The sequence below is a fragment of the Malaclemys terrapin genome, chromosome 1, assembly GCF_027887155.1.
Source record: "Malaclemys terrapin pileata isolate rMalTer1 chromosome 1, rMalTer1.hap1, whole genome shotgun sequence".
Lineage (NCBI taxonomy): Eukaryota > Metazoa > Chordata > Testudines > Emydidae > Malaclemys > Malaclemys terrapin.
Window position 1 is genome coordinate 29,226,946 of NC_071505.1, and position 21,406 is coordinate 29,248,351.

A 21,406-nucleotide genomic window follows, 5' to 3' on the forward strand; every position below is an offset into this window, starting at 1 on the left:
GTCCATGAAAGCTTATGCTCTAATAAATTTGTTAGTCTCTAAGGTGCCACAAGTACTCCTGTTCTTTTTGCGGATACAGACTAACACGGCTGCTACTCTGAAACCTGTCATTAATTAAAATGAAGTTTCTCTGTTGCATTTGTGCATATAGTCAGAAAATTGTAAATATGTCTACTCCATAGATCCTTACTCCTGTGTATATTTAGATTCACACCAGCTTAACTGTCACAACATAGGTGTGTTATTTTTTAGCAATGAAAAACCAATATGGCTATGGGAGAGTGAGGAGAATTCTATTTTGACTCAAGCATCAGAAATAGAATTTGCCCCCTCTCTCTATAACCAATTTTCTCTTATTTCCTCTCCTCACTGAAGAGACAAACCTAAGTTCTCCACCCCCCCCCCCCCCACACACAAAAAAAATCAATATTGTAAATAGCCCAGGTAAGGACTTGGGGTATTTATCAACCCAAGACTCTTCGCTACTGTGATTGCTGACATGTGGGGCTTTTACCTCCAGATTCATTCTTGTGAGCCATCTGGGTTGAAATGGACGAGCATCCTATCTTCCAAGCATTTCAGAGGGCAGTATCCTCACCTGCTTAAGTCACCTTCTGGTCTACAAGAATGGAGCTATTACGGGTGGGAAATAGAAGAAATTATGGGCCAGATTACCCTGTAGCTGATTTTATACCAGTTCAATTCCATTGATTTCAGTGGAGTTAGTCCTGATTTACACTAGTGTTTAGTGAATATTGTGTTATCATGTGTGTTCGTAATCCCAGCATAGAATCGTAGGACTGGAAGGGACCTCGAAAGATCATTTAGTCCAGTCCCCTGCACTCATGACAGGACTAAGTATTATCTAGACCATAGCTGACAGGTTTGTCTAACCTGCTCTTAAAAATCTCCAGTGATGGAGATTCTACAACCTCCCTAGGCAATTTATTCCAGTGCTTAACTACCCTGACAGCAAGTTTTTCCTAATGTCCAACCTAAACCTCCCTTGCTGCAATTTAAGAGCATTGCTTCTTGTCCTATCATCTGAGGTTAAAGAGAATATTTTTTCTCCCTTCTCTTTGTAACAGCCTTTTCTGTACTTGAAAACTGTTATTGTGTCCCCTCTCAATCTTCTCTTTTCCAGCCTAAATATACCCAGTTTTTTCAATCTTCCGTCGTAGGTCATGTTTTCTAGATCTTTAATCATTTTTGTTGCTCTTCTCTGGACTTTCTCCAATTTGTCCACATCTTTCCTGAAATGTGGTGCCCAGAACTGGACACAATACTGCAACTGAGGCCTGAGTAAGAATGGAAGAATTATTTCTCACGTCTCCTTTACTACACTCCTTCTAACACATCCCAAAATGATGTCTTTTGGGGTTTTCTCTTTCTTTCTTTCTTTCTTTCTTTCTTTCTTTCTTTCTTTCTTTCTTTCTTTCTTTCTTTCTTTCTTTCTTTCTTTCTTTCTTTCTTTTCTTTTCTTTTCTTTTCTTTTCTTTTCTTTTCTTTTTTCCAATAGTGTTGCACTGTTGACTCATATTTAGCTTTTGATCCACTATGCTTCCCCCGACACCTTTCTGCATTGCTCCTTCCTAGGCAATCATTTCCCATTTTGTATGTGTGGAACCAATTGTTCGTTCCTAAATAGAGTAGTTTGCATTTGTTCGTATTTAATTTCATCCTGTTTACTTCAGGCCATTTCTCCAGTTTGTCCAGATCATTTTGAATTTTAATCCTATCCTCCAAAGCACTTGTAACCCTTCCCAGCTTAGCATCGTCCACAAACTTTATAAGTGTATCTCTGTGCCATTATCTAAATCACTGATGAAGATATTGAACAGAACTGAACCCAGAACTGATCCCTGTGGGACCCCATTTGATATGCCCTTCCAGCTTGACTGTGAACCACTGATAATTACTTCCTAGGTATGGTTTTAAAATAAGTTATGCACCCACTTTATAGTAACGCCATCTAGGTTGTATCTCCCTAGTTTGTTTATGAGAAGCTCATTAGACAGTATCAAAAGCCTTACATGTGATATATCTTTACTTCCCCCTATCCACAAAGCTTGTTACCGTGTCAAAGAAAGCTATTAGGTTGGTTTGACATGATTTGTTCTTGACAAATCCATGCTGACTGTTACTTATAACCTTACTATCATCTAGATGTTTGCAAACTGATTGCTTAATTATTTGCTCCATTATCTTGCAGGGTACTGAAGTTAAGCTGACTGGTCTGTAATTCCCCAGGTTGTCCTTATTTCCCTTTTTATAGAGTGGCACTATATATGCATTTTTCTAGTCCTCTGGAATCTCTCCTGTCTTCCATGACTTTTCAAAGATTATCGCTAATGGCTCAGATAGCTCCTTAGTCAGCTCCTTGAGTATTGTAGGATATATTTCATCAGGCCCTGGGCACTTAAAAGATATCTGGCTTGTCTATGTAATTTTTAACTTTTCTTTCCCTATTTTACCCTCTGATCCTACCTCATTTTCACTGGCATTAACTATGTTAGACGTCCAATCACTACTAAACTTTTTGGTGAAAACTGAAACAAAAAAGTAATTTAGCACTTCTGCCATTTCCCCATTTTCTGAAGGGTTTCCCAGTGAAGAATTTGGTATTTTTAAGACTGCTGTAGCATTTGTGTTTGAGGCTATTTTTCTCCATCCCCTGGGATTTTATAAAACAGCACGGAAACTTCTTGGGGGAGTTTTACATTTTGGGGCCATCCACTTGAATTGCCCAATAGAAATGGCAATTATAATGTTGAGTCTTCTGTTGGTGGCGCTTAGAAGTGTGGACATAAAGGCAGATGTGTTGTAAAGTAATTATTTTGTAAAGAACTGAAATTGAAAGTTATGTCTTTGTAATGAATATTATGTCTTTTTTAACACCCAAGTTAAATGTAAGCAGCACAACAGTCTCTTCAAGATTCCTTTTGATTCTGATAGAAAATCCTGGATGCTGCTTTTGTGAAGCATACATTCACCCATTTGGTTATTTAAGCTGAAGGATGTGTTTTTAGAAAGTGGCTAATGGGAGCTGGAGCACTTGCAGATGTGAGAATTTTTTAAGTTTGAATTAAAGATATTTTTGTTTGTTTGTAGGTACATGCTGGGCCTCTCAGCAGTTCCAGCAATTATACAGTTTTTTGGCTTCCTGTTTCTTCCTGAAAGCCCCCGCTGGCTGATTCAGAAAGGCCAAACTCAGAAAGCACGGAGAATTCTGTCTCAGATACGTGGCAACCAGACAATTGATGAGGAATATGATAGTATCAAAAACAACATTGAAGAGGAAGAAAAAGAAGTTGGAGCAGGTAGGTTAGAAATTTCTTGGCATCTCTGTCTACCTATGTCACTGAGGAGGCAAATAACAGGAAATTGTACTTTGTGGTAATTTAATGTTTTTTCCTGATTTTGTAAATATTTCAAGTATTATCATATTGGTAGTTTAAGTCTCAAGAAATTCATCTGTAGAACTGAAGATGCTGTTGTAAATGCTATCCTGATTTTATTTTTTAAGTGAGGAAAAAATGAAGCTATATATTATAAGATTTTATGTTGTCACTTGAAATGTGTGTTTAAAGAAGGAATAAGCAAGGCATATAGTTCACAAATAATCAGTATATTATAAGATGGACATGAGTAGATTTATACTTAAGTTAAATATATCTATTTTGTATGTTCATTTCTATCATTGATAGAAAAAAGATTGGTATGTAGGAAAGGACAAAGTCGAGGCTATGGAAGGGTTAATCTCTCAAATGCCTGAAGTTATCCCTAGGCTATGTCTTGGCTGAGCAGAATCTCAGCAAGCAACTGTTAGCAAGACTTACAGAACTAGACATATAAATTACTATCAACATTATAGTTAACACAGTCTTTTGAAGTCATTTATGCTCTACCTTTAAATTGTGGTGTGGTCATTCAAATTCTTTGTATTTCTTTTACATCTTTATGCTCTGATCCCACAAATACTTGTGCGTGTTTAACTGTAAGCATGTGAGCAGTTCCGTTGACTCCTTGATTTTTTTCCCCCTACCTTTTTTTGAGGTTGACAACTAAGGGACAGTAACTATAGTGATTATGTAGGGAAGTAAGAAGTACAAGACAACCTTTGAAAGTCATTATTTCTGAAATCACCAAGGAGACAACTTCTACCACTCAGAGCTGGTGGGAAGTGCAACAGGAGTTACCTGGTGGTAGTGTGTATTTAAAAATTTTCCCGTCTGATAGTACATAATCAAATTACTTTGTTGCTGTCGGCTTGGCGTCTGCGACAGGTTACACGATTTGAAATGTTTTTGGAGTCATGTGCATTTTAGTTGGGATTTTCAAAAGTGTATAACTCAGGAGTACAAGTCAACTCAGTGGCACTTGAGGTGGGTAGTTGACTTACACACTTTTGAAAATCACACTCCAAAGCAAACATTTCAAAGCTATTCTAACTGTAGTAGTTTTGTGCATGATTTAAAACCGTGGTTCTCAACTAGCGGTACGCGTACCCCTGGGGGTACTCAGAGGTTTTCCAGGGGTACATCATCTCATCTAGATCAGTGTTTCTCAACCTATAGGTCATGACCTGTGGAGGTTGGGGAGGGTCACAGGACAGGTTTAGGGTTGTTGCAAGTACAGGGCCAGCTTTAGGGGATGGCAACTGCCTGGGGCTCCATGGCACAGGGGACACTACAAAGCTAAGATACATGCTTAATATGTGGGTGGCAGGGCTCAGGTTTCAGTAGTTGGGAAAGGTTGAGAACCACTGGTTTAAAAAAGTTAGCATATATAAAGTCAAGTACAGTAACTCCTCACTTAATGTTGTAGTTATGTTCCTGAAAAATGCAACTTTAAGTGAAACTGTGTTAAACGAATCCAATTTTCCCATAAGATTTAATATAAATGTAGGGGGTTAGGTTCCAAGGAAATTTTGGGGGGGCAGACAAAAGGCATTATATACTGTACTGTGGTGGGGAGGTGCCCCTGGCTTACCCCTGGGGCTCCGGGTGGGGGTGCGGGGTCTGGGAGGGAGTTAGGGTGCAGGAGGGCACTCAGGGTGGGGGTGCGGGAGGGCGCTCAGGGCTGGGGCAAGCAGGAGGTGCAGAGCACTTACCTGGGGCAGCTCCTGTTTGATGCAGGGTGTATGCAGGTGGCTCCACTCCTAGTTCCAAGCAATATAAAAAGTACAGATGTAGCAAAGCACATATTGCGAGTGAAATCAAACATGAAACCAAGCACATTTAAATTTCATTCAGGATCCTGTTGAAAGTGCTGTTATCTGCATGAAGACTGAATAACTGGAGTTTACATGGATGATGTGTGTGAGATTGTACAGTCTGGATTCAGAGTGGGACTGCAACAGAATCCCTTCTGCTCCCCCCCCCCCCACTCCCACCTGTGGACTAGATCAGTGACTGCATCACCCTCTGTGCTACTTTGCATGAGCTGCTATATAATAATGCAACTCTTGACTCCTCCCTTGGCCTGCCCTAAATCACACCTTATGTGACAACCTCGGGAAGACACAGTTGGTGTGCAGAGGTCTCCCCGGCAGGGTGACTTCATGTGTAGCTCTCCCTTGGAACACTCTGTGGGGCTTACATGATGCACTGCACCTCTGCTGTTGGGTGCAATTCACCCAGAATGATCTACAAAATTCAACAATATTGCAGTAGATGGTGATCAATCTAATGTTCTGCTCCTATAGCAGACTATCCAGCTATGGCCTTTGCTCTCTGGTTAACAGTCCACTTGTGTCTGTAATAATAGAAGGTGTTCTCCATAAATAATCCTTTGTTTCTGGAAACAGGAGGGAGGCATCCATCTCTTCCTTTTTCTCTTACTCCTCCAGCCTAGATGGTTGTTAATTTTTGTACATTCTGAACTCAGACCTGGCTTTGGGCTGAATCTGAGAAGTGTTTTTGCTCTCTGAAATGGTGTAGTTGATTAATCCTTAATTTCCCTCACAACTTGTTCCTGGTCATCAGAATCAAAACGGGCAATTCCCACCTCCATTCTTGGGTTATACATTCTCCTGCTTAGAGCTGGTGCATTCTTTCTTCTTGTAAGTTAGTTCCTCATCTTCACTTGGTTTCAGCTTGCAACAGATTTTCCTGTAAAGTTAATTGAGTCAGGAATTCTTCTCTACCAGTACCCTCAATACATGATTATTCTTGGCTACCATTCCCTTCTCCAGCTGCTCTATCATCAAGCTGCACTTTGCCAATATTTTTGCAGGAGCAGAGTTTTCCAGTATCCCTTCTTTTATTTCTTGTAACTTTTCTTTCATAACCATGTTTAGGTTCTGTCACTCTTTGAGTCTGTGGTGTTTTGTTACAACAATTTTAAACTGGCCCTCCAGAGGGGTTCTAGAGGTGTGTTGTTCATTAATTCTTCCATTAGTTCCCTTTTGAATGCCTTTATCTTTACTGAGAGTTGCACTGTGTGGCAGGCCTGCAGCCCAAAAAGATATTGATGTGCTTGCTGCTATGGACATCAGCTAAATTTGAGTGTGCTGGAGCGGGGTTTTTCTATGATCCTGCATTATGGATGCAGGGCTCCTTATGTCATCCTTGCTGAGGGGTTAGAACCGTATGTAAAACCCAATAATTATTGCTGACACATGCTATTAGGTGGATCTTATCTCTAAACACGGTGTAAGATGGGTTGGTGTCTCTGACAGAAGGAACTAGGGATACTTAAGGAAAACCGAAGAACAGCGAGGTTTGTGTAAACAGCTTAGCCAGAAGCTTTTGTTGTCTGTCACAAAACCAAATACCAAGAAGGGCATAGGTCTGGATATAGAGTGCTGTGTGTGTATACTTTATGAGGCGCAGGCAGAAAAATGTCCTGCTTACAGGGGAATTTCAGTTTTATTCTTGGCTTTTCAACAATTTGAATTCAGATCCATTTTCTTTATAGTCTTCTTGAAAGAAACAAGCAGAACTCTTCCCATCTGATAACACATAGTCTGTAAGAGATTTTGACTGGCTTTGAGCTGAAGCCAAAGAACGACATTGTTGGATGACCTACAATTCTGAGAATGTAGGCAAATGAAATATGAAGTTATCTGATGTCCCCAAAAATGTCTAGGGAAATCACTAAGCAACATATTGTGAGATAGTGTAATTAGAAAATGACTCCTGCAGTAATTTGGCCATGAATGTGGAACGTGTCAGACAGTTAACACATCTAAAACGGTAAACAGTAGATAAATAAGGCAGCAAATAAAAAGTTGTTCTGATGTTCCTTCCATTTATTAACATGCCCTTGAAAAGCTGGCTTAATTTGTCTACCACATCTCTGTTCTGCATTGAAAAGGGCACTGTATAATAAGCATAATGGTCATGTCCTCAGTGAGACGAATAAGGTGAAGACTGTATATTTTAAAGGATATATTTATTCTATTTCTAACATTTTAGAGCAGTGCTAAAAGGTTGGTCCTAAATCTGTTCACAAGTAACACAAACTTCCAAAAGTTATTCTGTAGTATTGGAGAGTAGATCATGTGTAGCTGACTACTATGAAGAATCCTCTCTGACTTCATTTCCCTAGCAGTAAAGTTTTCTGAGTGTCATGTATAGATGTTGTTTTCTTATCTTCACAAAATCTAGTTGTAAACCCTGGTTTTTAAGGTAGCATTTTGTAGGTAAATCCTTGGTCAGGAAATTTAACCTGGAAGGGAAGGATAATTACTTTACCCTTTAAAGGTCAGATGTTCTTCAGGGAAGGATGTGATGCAGCACTAAACTACATTCCAGAACAAAATCCCCTTTACTTACAGCCAAGGAAGAAAAGACTTATTCAAAGGCTGCTTCTGAAGACAATACACCTTTCAGGCATTCACCATGAAAGTTCACATTTGCACATTTCTACTTTTGCCTTTTTGTTGATTTTCCCAGACAGAACAACAGTAGAGAATGGCTGACTCTACTCACTGTAACAAGACAAGTTTGATGTCAGTCTGTTATTTGTTCAGACATTATCAGTAGGAATGGGACAGAGTTCACTTCATGAAAGCTAGTATTACTATTTTGGTGTGTGCTTTCAATAACTAGAACTTGCATTAAAGTTTTTTATTTATTTATTTATTTTGGTTAGCTCCAGCTTCAACAGGGTGTTACATCCTTTGAAAAAGAAAACTAGGCCTTTGAAAGTACAATAAATCTTCTGCATATCAACTTTATGCCAGCCCCACTAAAGGAAAAGTGTATGAATTAAAAATGTACGAACAGTTTCTTAATCTCCAGAAAATTCAAACCAGAACTTTGGAAAATAGTAAATCAAGGAAATTTGGTCTTCATCAGTCTTCAGAATACTCATCAACATACACTGGTTGCTTCAAACCAATCATCATCTATAGATTGGAGTTGGATGGAAACACTTAATATATAACTATATTCATTTTGGTCTAGCTACAGCTATAGCTCAAGTTTTAAAAATATAGAGAAAGAGGCAATCCCATAAGGCAAAAAGTACATTCTTTTGTACTTGGGTTACACCAGTGAGAGTAACTAACTTGGCTTTCAAGTCAGTTTCCAGAAGTTAGAGACTTCCAATCCCAATTTCCATACCATTTAGGAGCTCAGTTGAATTCTAGGAAACTGTAAAAGCAAGAATATTTCTTGGATTTGAAAGAAGTATGTCATCCAAATAAATTCAGTATTGTTAAGTCAGCTTTATAGCATTGTAAACTTGCATAGTGGTTTACAAGTTTAGAACAAGATACATGCCATGCTCCAAACTGTTTGCAACCTAATGGACAAATCATAGGTGAGATGGAGCACAAGACATCAGGTAAAAAAGCATGTGCAGAGGTGGTTGGTTTGAAAGATTCCTGGAAGTAGTAAGCTTGCTGGAGGGGCAGTTGCTTGGCTGACAAGTAGAGATTATTGTGTATAGCATAAATAATGTCAATGGGACAAAAGGAACTGGAAGGAGGATGGACTGAGGGAAATCGGAAGGAAGAGCAAAGATGAAAGGGTAAGGTTCTATAGAGTTGAGGAAGTAGGCTTACTCCTTCTCTGAATAATTCATTAAAGAGATTCAAGGGAGGTGACATAGTGAAGGTGGAGAGATGACTTTTGTAGTGACATTGAATAAATTGGAGCAGGGAGCATGCCTTGATTAATGCAGGCTTCTTGTCTTCACAATGACAGTTTTGATTACGTGGATGATGAGGACAGGGAAGATTTTGATTGTTATGGTGAAAGTGGCAACGCTTAGTTCATGGCCTGGGGGCTGGGGCCTGTGCCATTGGGACAGATTCTTCAGTAATGTAATTCTATTTACCTAATATGTTTGGACAATAGTCTGAGGTTTGCTTCCTTCAAGATGACTGTGATATCTAATCTGCTACTAGTCTCAGTGCTAGAATTTGTTGGTGAAAGAACATGCTTGTTAAAGGCTATAAATGTGTCCCTTCAGAGTGAGTGGAGAATAACCCAGCAATACTGAAAGAAGAGCATTTAGATAGCAAGTTCAATTTTAGGTCAGATTGGTTGAGTATGTAGTGCAATCAGCCTGGTGAATAGTCTCTGATTTTCATGTTAATTTGTCAGAAGCAGCCAGGGAAACACAACTTTGAATTTCCTGATTTTTGTGTGCACATGCATTAACCACACAACTTGTGCTATCTGTGAACATATGTTTTTATGTGGTAGTCATATTGATATAATTTTGGATAAGAAATAAGCATATGTAAATATAAAAGACATATCAATAATGTGCTTAAAAGGAAATGAAATTATGCTACCTTCAGAATATCTAATGGTATTCAAGAGTTCATTTAATTAAAAAGGAAAAATGTCTGTTTTTTCACTATTTCAACTTCAACACTGAATATACAATTCCAAAAAGATTACTCATATGGTAGCTGCATATTTACGTGTAACAGGGATTTAGGCAAAAATGCAGTGTTCCATGAAAGAGATAAATGGGCATAGGGGAAAGATTTCTTTGACCACTAGGAAACAATTGTAACACTCCACTGCAGTTAAACAATACGATTCATTGTTTGGTCACAGAACATACTCTGACAGCTAAAATTGGAGGTAAGCTTGTAGCTTCTTTGCTCTTTAACCTTGTGAAGATGAGTGGGAAACTGTAAAATAGATGTTTTAATTTGATGAATAAAAGTCCACATAATTATTTAATACATTGAAATTCCAATGATGAAAGGACTAGAGTAGAAGAATAGGTTTTCTTATTTGATAAACTTGTGTTTGTTCAGACATTAGTTATTGAAGCATACCTTTTTTAACATTATTAATAGTCACCTTGCTAAATTGTAGGTGCCATGGTTACAGGGCTTGCTTTCCCCTCCCTCTCCCCCATCCCGGCACTCTGAGTTCATAGATTCCAAGGTCAAAAGGGACCATTGTGATAGTCTAGTCTCATCTCCTGAGTAACACAGGCCATAGAACTTTCCTCAGATAATTCCGAGAGCAGAGCTTTTAGAAAAACATCCACTCTTGATTTAAAAATGGTCAGTGATAAAGAGTCCACCACAACCTTTGGTAAATTGTTGTAATGGTTAATTACTCCGACGGTTAAAAATTAATAATTTATTTCCAGTCTGAATTTGTCTAGCTTCAATTTCCAGCCTTTGAATCATGTGATACCTTTCTCTGGTAGATTGAAGAGCCCATTATAATATATTTGTTGCTCATATAGATACTTATGAAGTTTAATCAAGTCACTCCTTAACCTTCTCTCTGTTAAGCTAAATTGATTGAGCTCCTTGAGTCTATCGCTGTAAGGCATGTTTTCTAACCCCTTAATCATTCTCTAGTTTTTCTCTGAACCCTCTTTAATTTATCAACCTTCTTCAATTTTGGACACCAGAACTGGACACAATATTCCAGTATTGGTGCATCAGTGCCAAATATAAAGGTAAAATGTTATGCTGTCTGGAGTTGCTCACAACTGTGTGTGCCTACCTCAGGACATGCACCCGAAACTGGTGGTGTGTCTATAATTAGGTTTCACCAAGCTAGTAACAAATGTGAACTCCTGGATCACTGTACCAGTCTTACCATGGAGTCAGATGCAGTCCCCATAGCCACTCCAGTCTATCTTGCCACCCAGACAAACTGGTCTTTGATAAATGGTCACTTATACTAAAGATACCATCACATTGCTCCCAGTCCCAAGAGACCAGTCACTTACCCCAGATCAATTCGTACTCTAGATCTTACACCAAAGACAATGCTGGTTGCCAATTCTATAGAAAACTAACTAAAGGTTTATTAGCTAAGAAAAGGAAGTGAGTTATTGAGAGGTCAAATCAAGTAAAATATATGTACAGGTGAGTCGGTCTATAATACCAAACCTGCCAGTTTCCCAAAAGCCTTTCAGGGCTACCCAGAATATCTCCGGGGACCTCTGTCTTCTCGTTCACTTATTCTGCCCTGTAAGAGTCCAAACAGTCCAGAGATGAAGGATCTTTCCTTGAATCCATACTTATAGCTTCTTCTCACAGAAAACAAGCTGACAGTATCACTACTCACATAGGCTTTTCCTTTGATGATGGAGAGTGAGGAATCCACTTAGCCTTTGACATCTGGTCATATCACACAAGGGCCACTTGCTTTGAAATTAGTACTTTTCTGTTAAAGTTCTTCATTTGCATTCCACAAGGCTTCTTTCTCTTATAGGCTATTTAGTTACAGGGATATACACAATGTAAATGTTTGCTACTCCATTATAACAGAATACTGATAAGCTAGTAGGATAACTGGCATCTTGTCAGTGGAGCAAAACAGGATTTCATTAAGGGAAATTCTGTTCCTGTTATGAATAAATCTACTACAACAGCTGGTTTTAAGGTGGGGAAAAAATGATTTCTCTCATTTCTAAGATCCCTTCATTGAAGAATATGTTAATTTATCTCATCAACAGGTAAAATAGATATTTTTCCATTTTAAAATATTGCTTTCTATTAATGTTGCGTTTACATATCTGTAAAAAGAGGAAGTAAATACCCAGGACAAAAGCAAATTTTTTCCGTGTTGGCACTTTTCTCCAGTCTCATTGGCGTAATATACAGTGACTCAATTCATTAAAACTTTGTTCCACAAAATAAAAATTGTTCAATGGTCTTTCATAACACAGTAGATCTGACATATTTCATCAAAGCTTTGCATGTTCTACCTCAGAGGAACTGAACTTATTATGTAGGTTACAGACTCTCTCAACACTTGCAGAAAAATATAACAAAAGGTACTAATTAAGATAAGAATAAAGATATTACTAGTAAGAGCTTTTATTTCATTGATTAAGCATATAATACAAGGGCCAGAGGTGCTGCAAACAGCTGGAATATCCAAATCAAAACCTACATTATTTAGGAAACTTTACATAATTTGTTCTGTTGAACCCTGATATTTTATTGCTTAAGGATGAACATGCACAAATTTTTCTAAATGGGTGGTTAGCAACGTTTACCTATTTCTGAATGTTCAATATATTAGAAAGCATTTAGCTGTTTCTTTAAACATTCTATTAAGGAAGATTTAAAAGTTGTTAACTTCTAGCCTCCAATTTAACAATGTGGCCAAGAATTTCAAAAGTGATGTATATTTTCGGATACCCTAGTTTTGGGTACCCAAAATGAGACCCCTTAACAGGGCCTGACTTTCACAGGATGAGTTCTTGGCACTTTCTGAAAATCAGGGTCTTTAAGGTATCTTAAGTTGAGCATCCAAAAACTGATGTACTAGAAATCACTAGTCAGTTAAAAAACCCAATCTAGATTAATATAAATCATAGAAATGTAGGGCTGGAAGGGACCTTGAGGTCATTTAGTTCATCCCCATGTGCTGAGTCAGGATGAAGTGGACCTAGACCATCCCACAGGTGTGTGTATGTCTCCTGTTCTTAAAAACTCTAATGATGGAGATTCCACAACTTCCGTGGATAACCATTATCTATATATATTTTTGTTTTAGAGGCCAACATAATGATACAATCCCAGTCATATAAGGACTGGCTGGAGTTTTGGAACTTGATACAGGAAATTATTGGGTGAAACTCTGTACCTAAGGGTACGTCTACACTACCTGCTGGATGGGCGGGTAGTGATCGATCTATCGGGGATCGATTTATTGCATCTCATCTAGACACGATAAATCAATCCCCGAACGTGCTCCCCATTGACTCCGGAACTCCACCGCTGCGAGAGGCGGAAGTGGAGTCGACGGGGGAGCGGCGGCCGTCGATCCTGCACTGCGAGGATGTGAAGTAAGTCGATCTAAGATACGTCGACTTCAGCTACGCTATTCTCGTAGCTGAAGTTGCGTATCTGAGATCGATTTCCCCCCTCCTCCTCCAGTGTAGACCAGGCCTTATGTTAAGCAGGAGGTCAGGCTAGAAGATTATAATGGTTCCTTTTGGCCTTAAAATCTCTGGAATCTGTAAAATGTCACCCAATTGATAACATTTTTTCCAATAATACCCTATTATAAAACATCTTATTGCAATTGTAAACATGGAATTGGAAAGATGTTTGACAACTTGTCTTGTTAGAATTTGGTGTTCTATCAGTTAGTATAAACTTGTTTTATTTTTAAGATGCATGATTGTAAATGTGAAAGTTGTGTTAGGAGGATGTGGACGGGACCCAATCATATGGAATGGACTTAGTTAAACATTCATTTTTAATGAAGTTTGGCATCAGTAGTTTGTTAATATTGGGGCATGAACTGTTAATGCATCACTCATGTTGCCTCAGGCTTATAATGTGTCACAACACAGTTCCTGTCTTATTTCTTAATTATTAGCACAAAAAGAATTGGATAAATTCCCTCCCTGACTACTATAATTACTTCCTCTGGGTAAATTCACTACATCAGGACAAGTGGGAATGTTAATAGTTTCACATAACATGCAATAAGGAACCACTTCTGCAGTGTGCGGAGCATGGGCTAGGTCTAAATTTTTTATTTCACACTTTTATTTGAGTTTCTTTTTCTTAGCCCTGGTCTACACTATGTGTTTAGGTCAAATTTAGCAGCATTAGATCGATTTAACCCTACACCTGTCCACACAACGAAGCTATTTTTGTCGACTTAAGGGGCTCTTAAAATCGATTTGGGTACTCCTACCCGATGAGGGGATTAGCACTGAAATCGGCCTTGCTGGGTCGAATTTGGGGTAGTTTGGATGCAATTCGATGGTATTGGCCTCCGGCAGTTATCCCAGAGTGGTCCATTGGGACCGCTCTGGACAGCACTCTCAACTCCGATGCACTGGCCAGATAGATAGGAAAAGCCCTGCGAACTTTTGTGTGGGGAGACAAATCCGTGCTATCTGAACTCCGTTCCAAAAGACGAAATGCCAGAATATTTGAAAAAATCTCCAAGGGCATGAAGGACAGAGATTATAACAGGGACCCGCAGCAGTGCCGCGTGAAACTCAAGGCACTGAGGCAAGCCTACCAAAAAAACAGAGAGGCATCGGCCGCTCCGGGGAAGAGCCCTAGACATGCCGCTTCTATGATGAGCTGTATGCCACTCTAGCATCCCGTTTCCTTGCCTTGCGGACGGTAGACAGTACAATGTGACTGGTAACTGTCATCGTTGTCCCGTGGGTGCTCTCAGCTGGCCTCAGTGAGGTCAGTCGGGGGCGCCTGGGCAGACATGGGTTCTCCTGGCCCGCCTCGGTGAGGTCGGTTGGGGGCGCCTGGACAAAAATGGGAATGACTCCCCAGGTCATTCTCTTCTTTAAGTTTTGTGTAATGGAGATTCAATCCTGCCTGGAATATCATGCCAGCTGGAGGCTTCTGCCTCAGGCTGCTCTCCCAGTCGGCAGCACCGTGCGGTCGCACCTACCCCAGCCTACCCCTTGCTCCCATGGCTCATGAAGCCTGGACAGTAGTAAGGAGCAGTCCATCTATAGGCTGAGCAAGTGCAGAATGGTGTTTCACTCTACTTCCCTGTAAACCACCCTCCCCTCCCCCCTTTAATCTCTGCTTGCAGAGGCAATAAAGTCAGTGTTGTTTCAAATTCATGCATTCTTTATTAATTCGTCGCACAAATGGGGGGGATAACTGCCAAGGTAGCCCGGGAGGGGTGGAGGAGGAGGGACGCAACGGGTGGGGTAGTTGTAGGGGCACTCCCTAGAATGGCATGCAGCTCATCATTTCTGCAGGATGTCTGGGGCTCTGACCCAGAGTGGCCGTTTGCTTCTCTAGTTCTTTAGCAGGCTTGCCTGATATTCCAGGCAGGATTGAATCTCCATTAGACAAAACTTAAAGAAGAGAATGACCTGGGGAGTCATTCCCATTTTTGTCCAGGCGCCCCCGATGGACCTCACCGAGGCTGGCCAGGAACAACCAGAAGACAGCAGCAGATGGTACAGTATGACTGCTAACTGTCTTTGCCAACTTGCAAAGGCAAGGAGCTGCTGCTGTGTAGCAATGCAGTACCGCGTCTGTCAGCGGCACTCAGGAGACGTATGGTGACAGTGAGCTGAGCGGGCTCTGTGCTTGCCATGGTATGTCGTCTGCACAGGTAACCCAGGAAAAAAGGCGAAAAACAATTTTTTGCCGTTGCTTTCACGGGGGGGCTGACGACATGTACCCAGATCCACCCGCAACAATGTTTTTGCCCCATCAGGCATTGGGAGCGCAACCCAGAATTCCAATGGGGGGCAGAGACTGTGGGGACTATGGGATAGCTACCACAGTGCAATGCTCCAAAAGTCGAAGCTAGTCTTGGTACAGTGGACACACACCGCCAACTTAATGCGCTTAGTGGGGACACACAAATGACAGTATCAAATCGATTTCTAAAAAATCGAATTCAATTAAATCGACCCAATTTTGTAGTGAAGACATACCCTTAAATTGTAAGTTCTTTGTGACAAGGACATTCTCCCTCTCTCTATGTACAATGCCTAGAAAAAATAGGATCCTGATCACAATCTAGAACTCTGTGCACAAACAGAACTATCATATAAACATTTGTTGGAGTCAAGGTATATAATTTTAATGATAGCTTGTAATAGCTTTGCTTCATGTATATTTTGTTAAGACCTTTAAGATTTGTATATCTTCTTAAACACTGTGGCCTTTAATGGCACCTAATGCTGGAAAGTATCTGGGAACTGTAGCAGAAGATAACTAAAATCAATGTTCATAAAAAGGGGCAACATGCCACAAATAAATGGAATCAAGCACAACAAGAAACCATTGTCCTTTCCTAATTACATTTCAGTATAGTAGTAAAACAAATAACATGAGACAGCCATGCACAGGTATAGTGGTTCCAATATTTAAAGCTTTAAATACAAAAAATATTTGAAGCACACTGCCTGAACAGTAATCCATTGCAGAACAGACATTGCTGATTCATGGACGAATGCCTTTAAAGTAGTTGTCTTGCTGCCCCATTCTGCAAAGCTGCTATCCCTGAGCCAGATTCTGCTGTGTTGGCTCATGTTTAGTGCCTTGGTCCACAAGTTTGTCTCATTGAAATCCGTGAGTTGAGGCCCTGGTGGTGACACATGATGCAATATGTTTTCCCAGTTTTCGTTTTAAAAACTGGCATATTTAATTCATACAGTGATAGAATACCCTTTAAGAGATTTTTATAAAGCAAACATTATTACATCAGTTATGGTATGGCACACTCCAAAAATGAAAGTTCTTGACATTTTTTTCATTTGTCACACACTTTGCCAATGTCTGACATAAGGAATCAAAGAAAACCTTGAAACTGATGCAGCAGTGTCTGCCTGAATTTGCAGAGAGCATGAAATAACTCTGGGATAATGAGAGACTTTCATTACATTCTTATGAAGATCTACACAATGTAGTCTGAGTGACTTCTCATTTTGATGCTAAAATGGTGGACTTGAGATGCACCATAATCTCTTTTCCCTTTCACCCTCCCCAATTCAACATGGAGCTAGGCCCTGGGCCGATCAGGGTATCTGATCCTGACCATAGGGAAGTTGAGCCTGAAGAAGCCAATGAAACTTCGTTAGAGGAAAAAACAATGATGTTGTCTTTTTGCATTAACAAGTATAACAAATCGCTGTTGAGTAATACTGTTGTAAACTTAAAAGTGATGTAGTAGTTTTGTGCTATGTAATGTGTACTGAAACATTTTTTAACATCCAGTATTGAATATATACATCACTCCTTTAAAATAAAAATGTAAGAAGTTATTTTAAAATGCAACTTAATTTCATGTTGGGGGAAGGGATAGCTGAGTGGTTTGAGCATTGGCTTGCTAAACCCAGGGTTGTGAGTTCACTCCTTGAGGGGGCTATTTAGGGAACTGGGGTAAAAATCTGTCTTGGGCGGGGCCCTGCTTTGAGCAGGGGGTTGGACTAGATGACCTCCTGAGGTCCCTTCCAACCCTGATATTCTATGAATAATTTTAAAATATGAGTAGGCCTTTAACAGCACACACCAGTGTGACAGAGGCGGTGTTATTGGTTTAATTTTCTTGAAAGGGGAGCTCAGCTTTTGAAAGTTTGGGAAACAATGCCCAACATAGTACATTCCTTCGAACACTTTCCAAGAAACACTTCCTGCCATCTGCAAGCAACCAGTCACCAGCATTTGTGGTACTTCATGCCAGACTCCAAATACAAAATACCAGCCACTGGAGCCCGGAACTGGGCCACAAAGCACCGTAGAATAACAGAAATGTAGAGCTGGAAATCCTCTCCTCCAAGTGCTTCAAAATGGATTCCTTGAGGACCTGCTCTATAATTTTTCTAGGGATTGAGGTGAAGCTGATTGCTCTGTGTTTCCCGGATTATCATTCTTCCCTTTTTGAAAGATGGGCACTATATTTGCGTTTTTCCAATCATCCAGGACCTCCCCCAATCGCCATGAATTTTCAAAGGTAATGGCCAATGGCTCTGCAATCACATCAGCCAACTTCCTCAGCACCCTCAGATGCATTAGATCCAGCCCCATGGACTTGTGCATATCCAGCTTTTCTAAATAGTCCTTAACCTGTTCTTTCACCACTGAGGGCTGCTTACCTCCTCTCCGTATATATATATATATATATATATATATATATAGTGCTGCCCACTGCAGCAGTCTGAGAATTGACCTTGTCTATGAAGACTGAGGCAAGAAAGGCATTGAGTACTTCAGCTTTTTCCACATCATCTGTCACTAGGTTGCCTCCCACATTCAGTAAGGGTCTCATACTTTCCCTGACCTTCTTGTTGCTATACATATCTGTAGAAACCCTTCTTGTTACCCTTCATATCCCTTGCTAGCTGCAACTCCAACTGTGCTTTGGCCTTCCTGATTACACCCCTGCATGCTCGAGCAATATTTTTATACTCCGCCCTAGTCATCTGTCCAAGTTTCACCTTCTTGTAAGCTTCCTTTTTTGTGTTTAAGCTCACCAAAGATTTCTCTCTTAAGCTAAGCTGGTCGCCTGCCATATTTGCTATTCTTTCTGCACATCGGGATGATTTGTTCCTGCGCCCTCAATAAGGCTTCTTTAAGCTGGGGGGAATTGGCTGGAGCTTCTCTATTGTTGGTTCATGAGTGCTTGGGAGACCATTCTTGTAATTCAGTTGGGTGGGTTCCTGCCTGTGGATGTCTGTGTGACTGCAGTGCCAATCAGAGGTTTTTAGCTTGACATCAGCATCACAGTGTGAGAGGCAACCCAGGTGGGTGGGACAGAGGGCTTAGCGTTCTCACTGTCCAGGTTGCACCCCAGAGACCCCATCACAGATGGAGACAGTAGGAATGCCTACAGTAGATAAAGATTGTAAATAAGTTTCTAGAAACACTTTCAGCTTAGTATTTTGTTTGCCATCAGTTTCAGATGGTTTGAAAAACTGCTTGAGTAGTTTTCAAACACAGTTTAACCAGTTTAATAACCTTTCCACATACTAGTGCCAACCTTTTTCTTAGCTCCCATTTTCTTAGCAAAAAGAGAGCAAACATGGACAAGGTACACTGTAGCCCTTTTGTATACAATTCAATTGTTGTTTACTTTTAGCAATAATAGAATAGATGTTAGTGCTACACTTGTTAAAATAAATTTGTGAGTTAGCAATAATTTCCTTTAAGACATAAACACTGAACATCACCAATCATTTTTCATTTAAGCATGTGAAAAATAGAGTGCTCCAAAGAGTTTAGTTTGTGTTACTATGGTGACAAGCACAGTATTTGTCCCAATATTTTTGGAGTGTCTAGCACTTGAAAATGGCAGGGAAGAGAGAAAAATGATTCCATACCTGTTTGATTTTTTTTCTTCAATCTTACCAACCCACCCCTGGAGCACTGATTTGTGTATGACTATTTTTCTAATATAAGTGACTCAAGGTGAGCCCCCCAAAGGGAAAAAATTACAAAAAATATTTTAAATCCAAATAATGTACCAAATTATCTTGGAGTGAACATTTTCAATGTCTGGCAGTTTTAAGCAACAAGAATAAATTGAATGGTAGTTCAGTTTGAAGAAAGTTCTTTTAAGAGTTTTTAAAAAAAGCATTTTATTCTCCTTGGGAAATGCTATGAATTTTCCCTTTTCCCATTAGACAAATGCTACAAGGCAGTTTCAGGTATATGATTTAGTACAGACTTTCAGGTATAGCCTGTACAATTCAATAAATCGTGCCTGCTCTTCTGCTTCATTCTTGATAGCAAATAAGCAAAACTATGTGTACATTTATGTAACTTATATCTATAAATATTAATTGAGTGGTAGTTACATTGTATTAAGGTTGCCTAACACTTTCCATGAGTTTGAAATAAGATTTTGAAATCTAGTAGGTTGGTAGTTCTGGGGTTGGTGCCTTTTTGCTGTTCCTGTAAAAATCTGTTCAGTTTTTGCTGTGGTTTATAAGCCACAGAAAATCACCATTTGCTTATGCACAGTGGAACTCTTTCCCCCCTCAACACTGGATGTGAATTTTCTGAGTATTCCAATAGTTCTCTGCACGCTCCCAAGCCCTGTGGAACCTCAAACATCATTTTGAAGCAGCTGAGACTAGAGCCCCCAGATCTTCCCTATGTAGTTACCCTGTCTCTCATAAAGACTCTATGACCTTTGTGGTTAGGTATACTGACTTGAAATGGGGCTACTCCTGCATATGTAACCCACTAGTTCAGTGTGTTACATGCCTTCTTCTAGTGGCTGGAGGATAACTGCCTACTTCTGCTTTCAGCTAATGGATCTATTTTTTTTAGCTCAACTGATAGGGGTTTGTAGGTCCTGGTCCAGACTCATGATAACCCCTGGGTCAGTTGTTAGTTGCACATTGATAGAATTTTTTTATTTACCAAAAAGAAAAAGAGAATAAATAAAAACCGATATTAAAGAACATTAAGACTTCAGAGTCAAGCATGCAAATAATAATTAATGTTGCCTTGGCAATCTTAATTCTTCCCTCTTGTGTGTAGGCATTAATCTTTGAATTGCATGAACATATTACTTTTTCCACAGAACGCCTGCCTTCATAGGTGTATAAGATTGATGATAGTAAATGAGATTTATTTGAGGACCCTCTGCCTTATTTGCTGCAGAACATTGAAGATGTGTAATGAATAACATAGAGTTGCAAAGAGAACTTCCACAGGTAATCGGAAATGAGTTCTTCATTGTCTGGGTGCAAAACTTGAGACATCTATAGCCGAGGAGTGCAGAGGACTCCTAACTCCAGCTGAAGCCAGTGGGAGCTGCAGTTTTCCATCTGTAAAATGGGGATGGCAATTCGTCACCTCATTGGGCTTTTGTGAAGCTAAATGTATTGTTTCTGAGGTGCTTAGATACTGTGATGATGAGCACTATAGAAAAGCCCATGGGGACATTTAAAAAAAATATTTTTGTTCCATTGAGGTTGTGAATGGTATGCAGTAAATTGGGCATGAGGCCACAAGTTGAACATTGAGGACAAATGAAATATTGAACAGCTGCCTGAGTGGGAGAAAATAGTATGTGATTAATGTAATTAAAGACAGTATCATAATGTATGCATACAAGGCGGCTAAATTAAGATTGCATGAAACATAATTTTTAGTAGCACCTCAAGACCTCAATTGGCATCCGGAGATTTTAAGTCCAGAAGGGACCACTGTGCTCTAGTCTGACCTCCTGCATAACACAGGCCGAAGAATGTCATCGTTTTCTGATATTAAGATCAATAATTTTGTGATTGAACTAGAGCATCTCCTTTAAAAATCTTCACAAATTTCAAGTGATGGAAAATCCCCCACATCTGTGGGTAGAATCAGGCCCCATTGTACTAGGCACTGTACATACACACAGAAAGACACAGTCCCTGCTCTGTAGAGATTTACAGTATAATTCAGGTTTCCAATTTCCTGTTTTTTTTCATGCTTCTTACTTTTCCTTTACTATTCAGTTGGTCTTATGCTGGACATGGGTACACTATCCTAGATGACTCTAGGATT

At 39.8% G+C, this 21,406-nt stretch overlaps 1 protein-coding gene across 1 annotated transcript in view; it reads left to right on the top strand.

Annotated features, from left to right (window-relative positions):
* SLC2A13 (solute carrier family 2 member 13) overlaps positions 1–21,406 on the top strand; it is a 324,413-nt gene that overhangs the window by 107,022 nt on the left and 195,985 nt on the right. Inside the window, exon 3 of the mRNA XM_054018969.1 lies at positions 3,112–3,320. Coding sequence (XP_053874944.1) covers positions 3,112–3,320 — 209 coding nt within the window. The remainder of the gene's footprint in view (positions 1–3,111; positions 3,321–21,406) is intronic.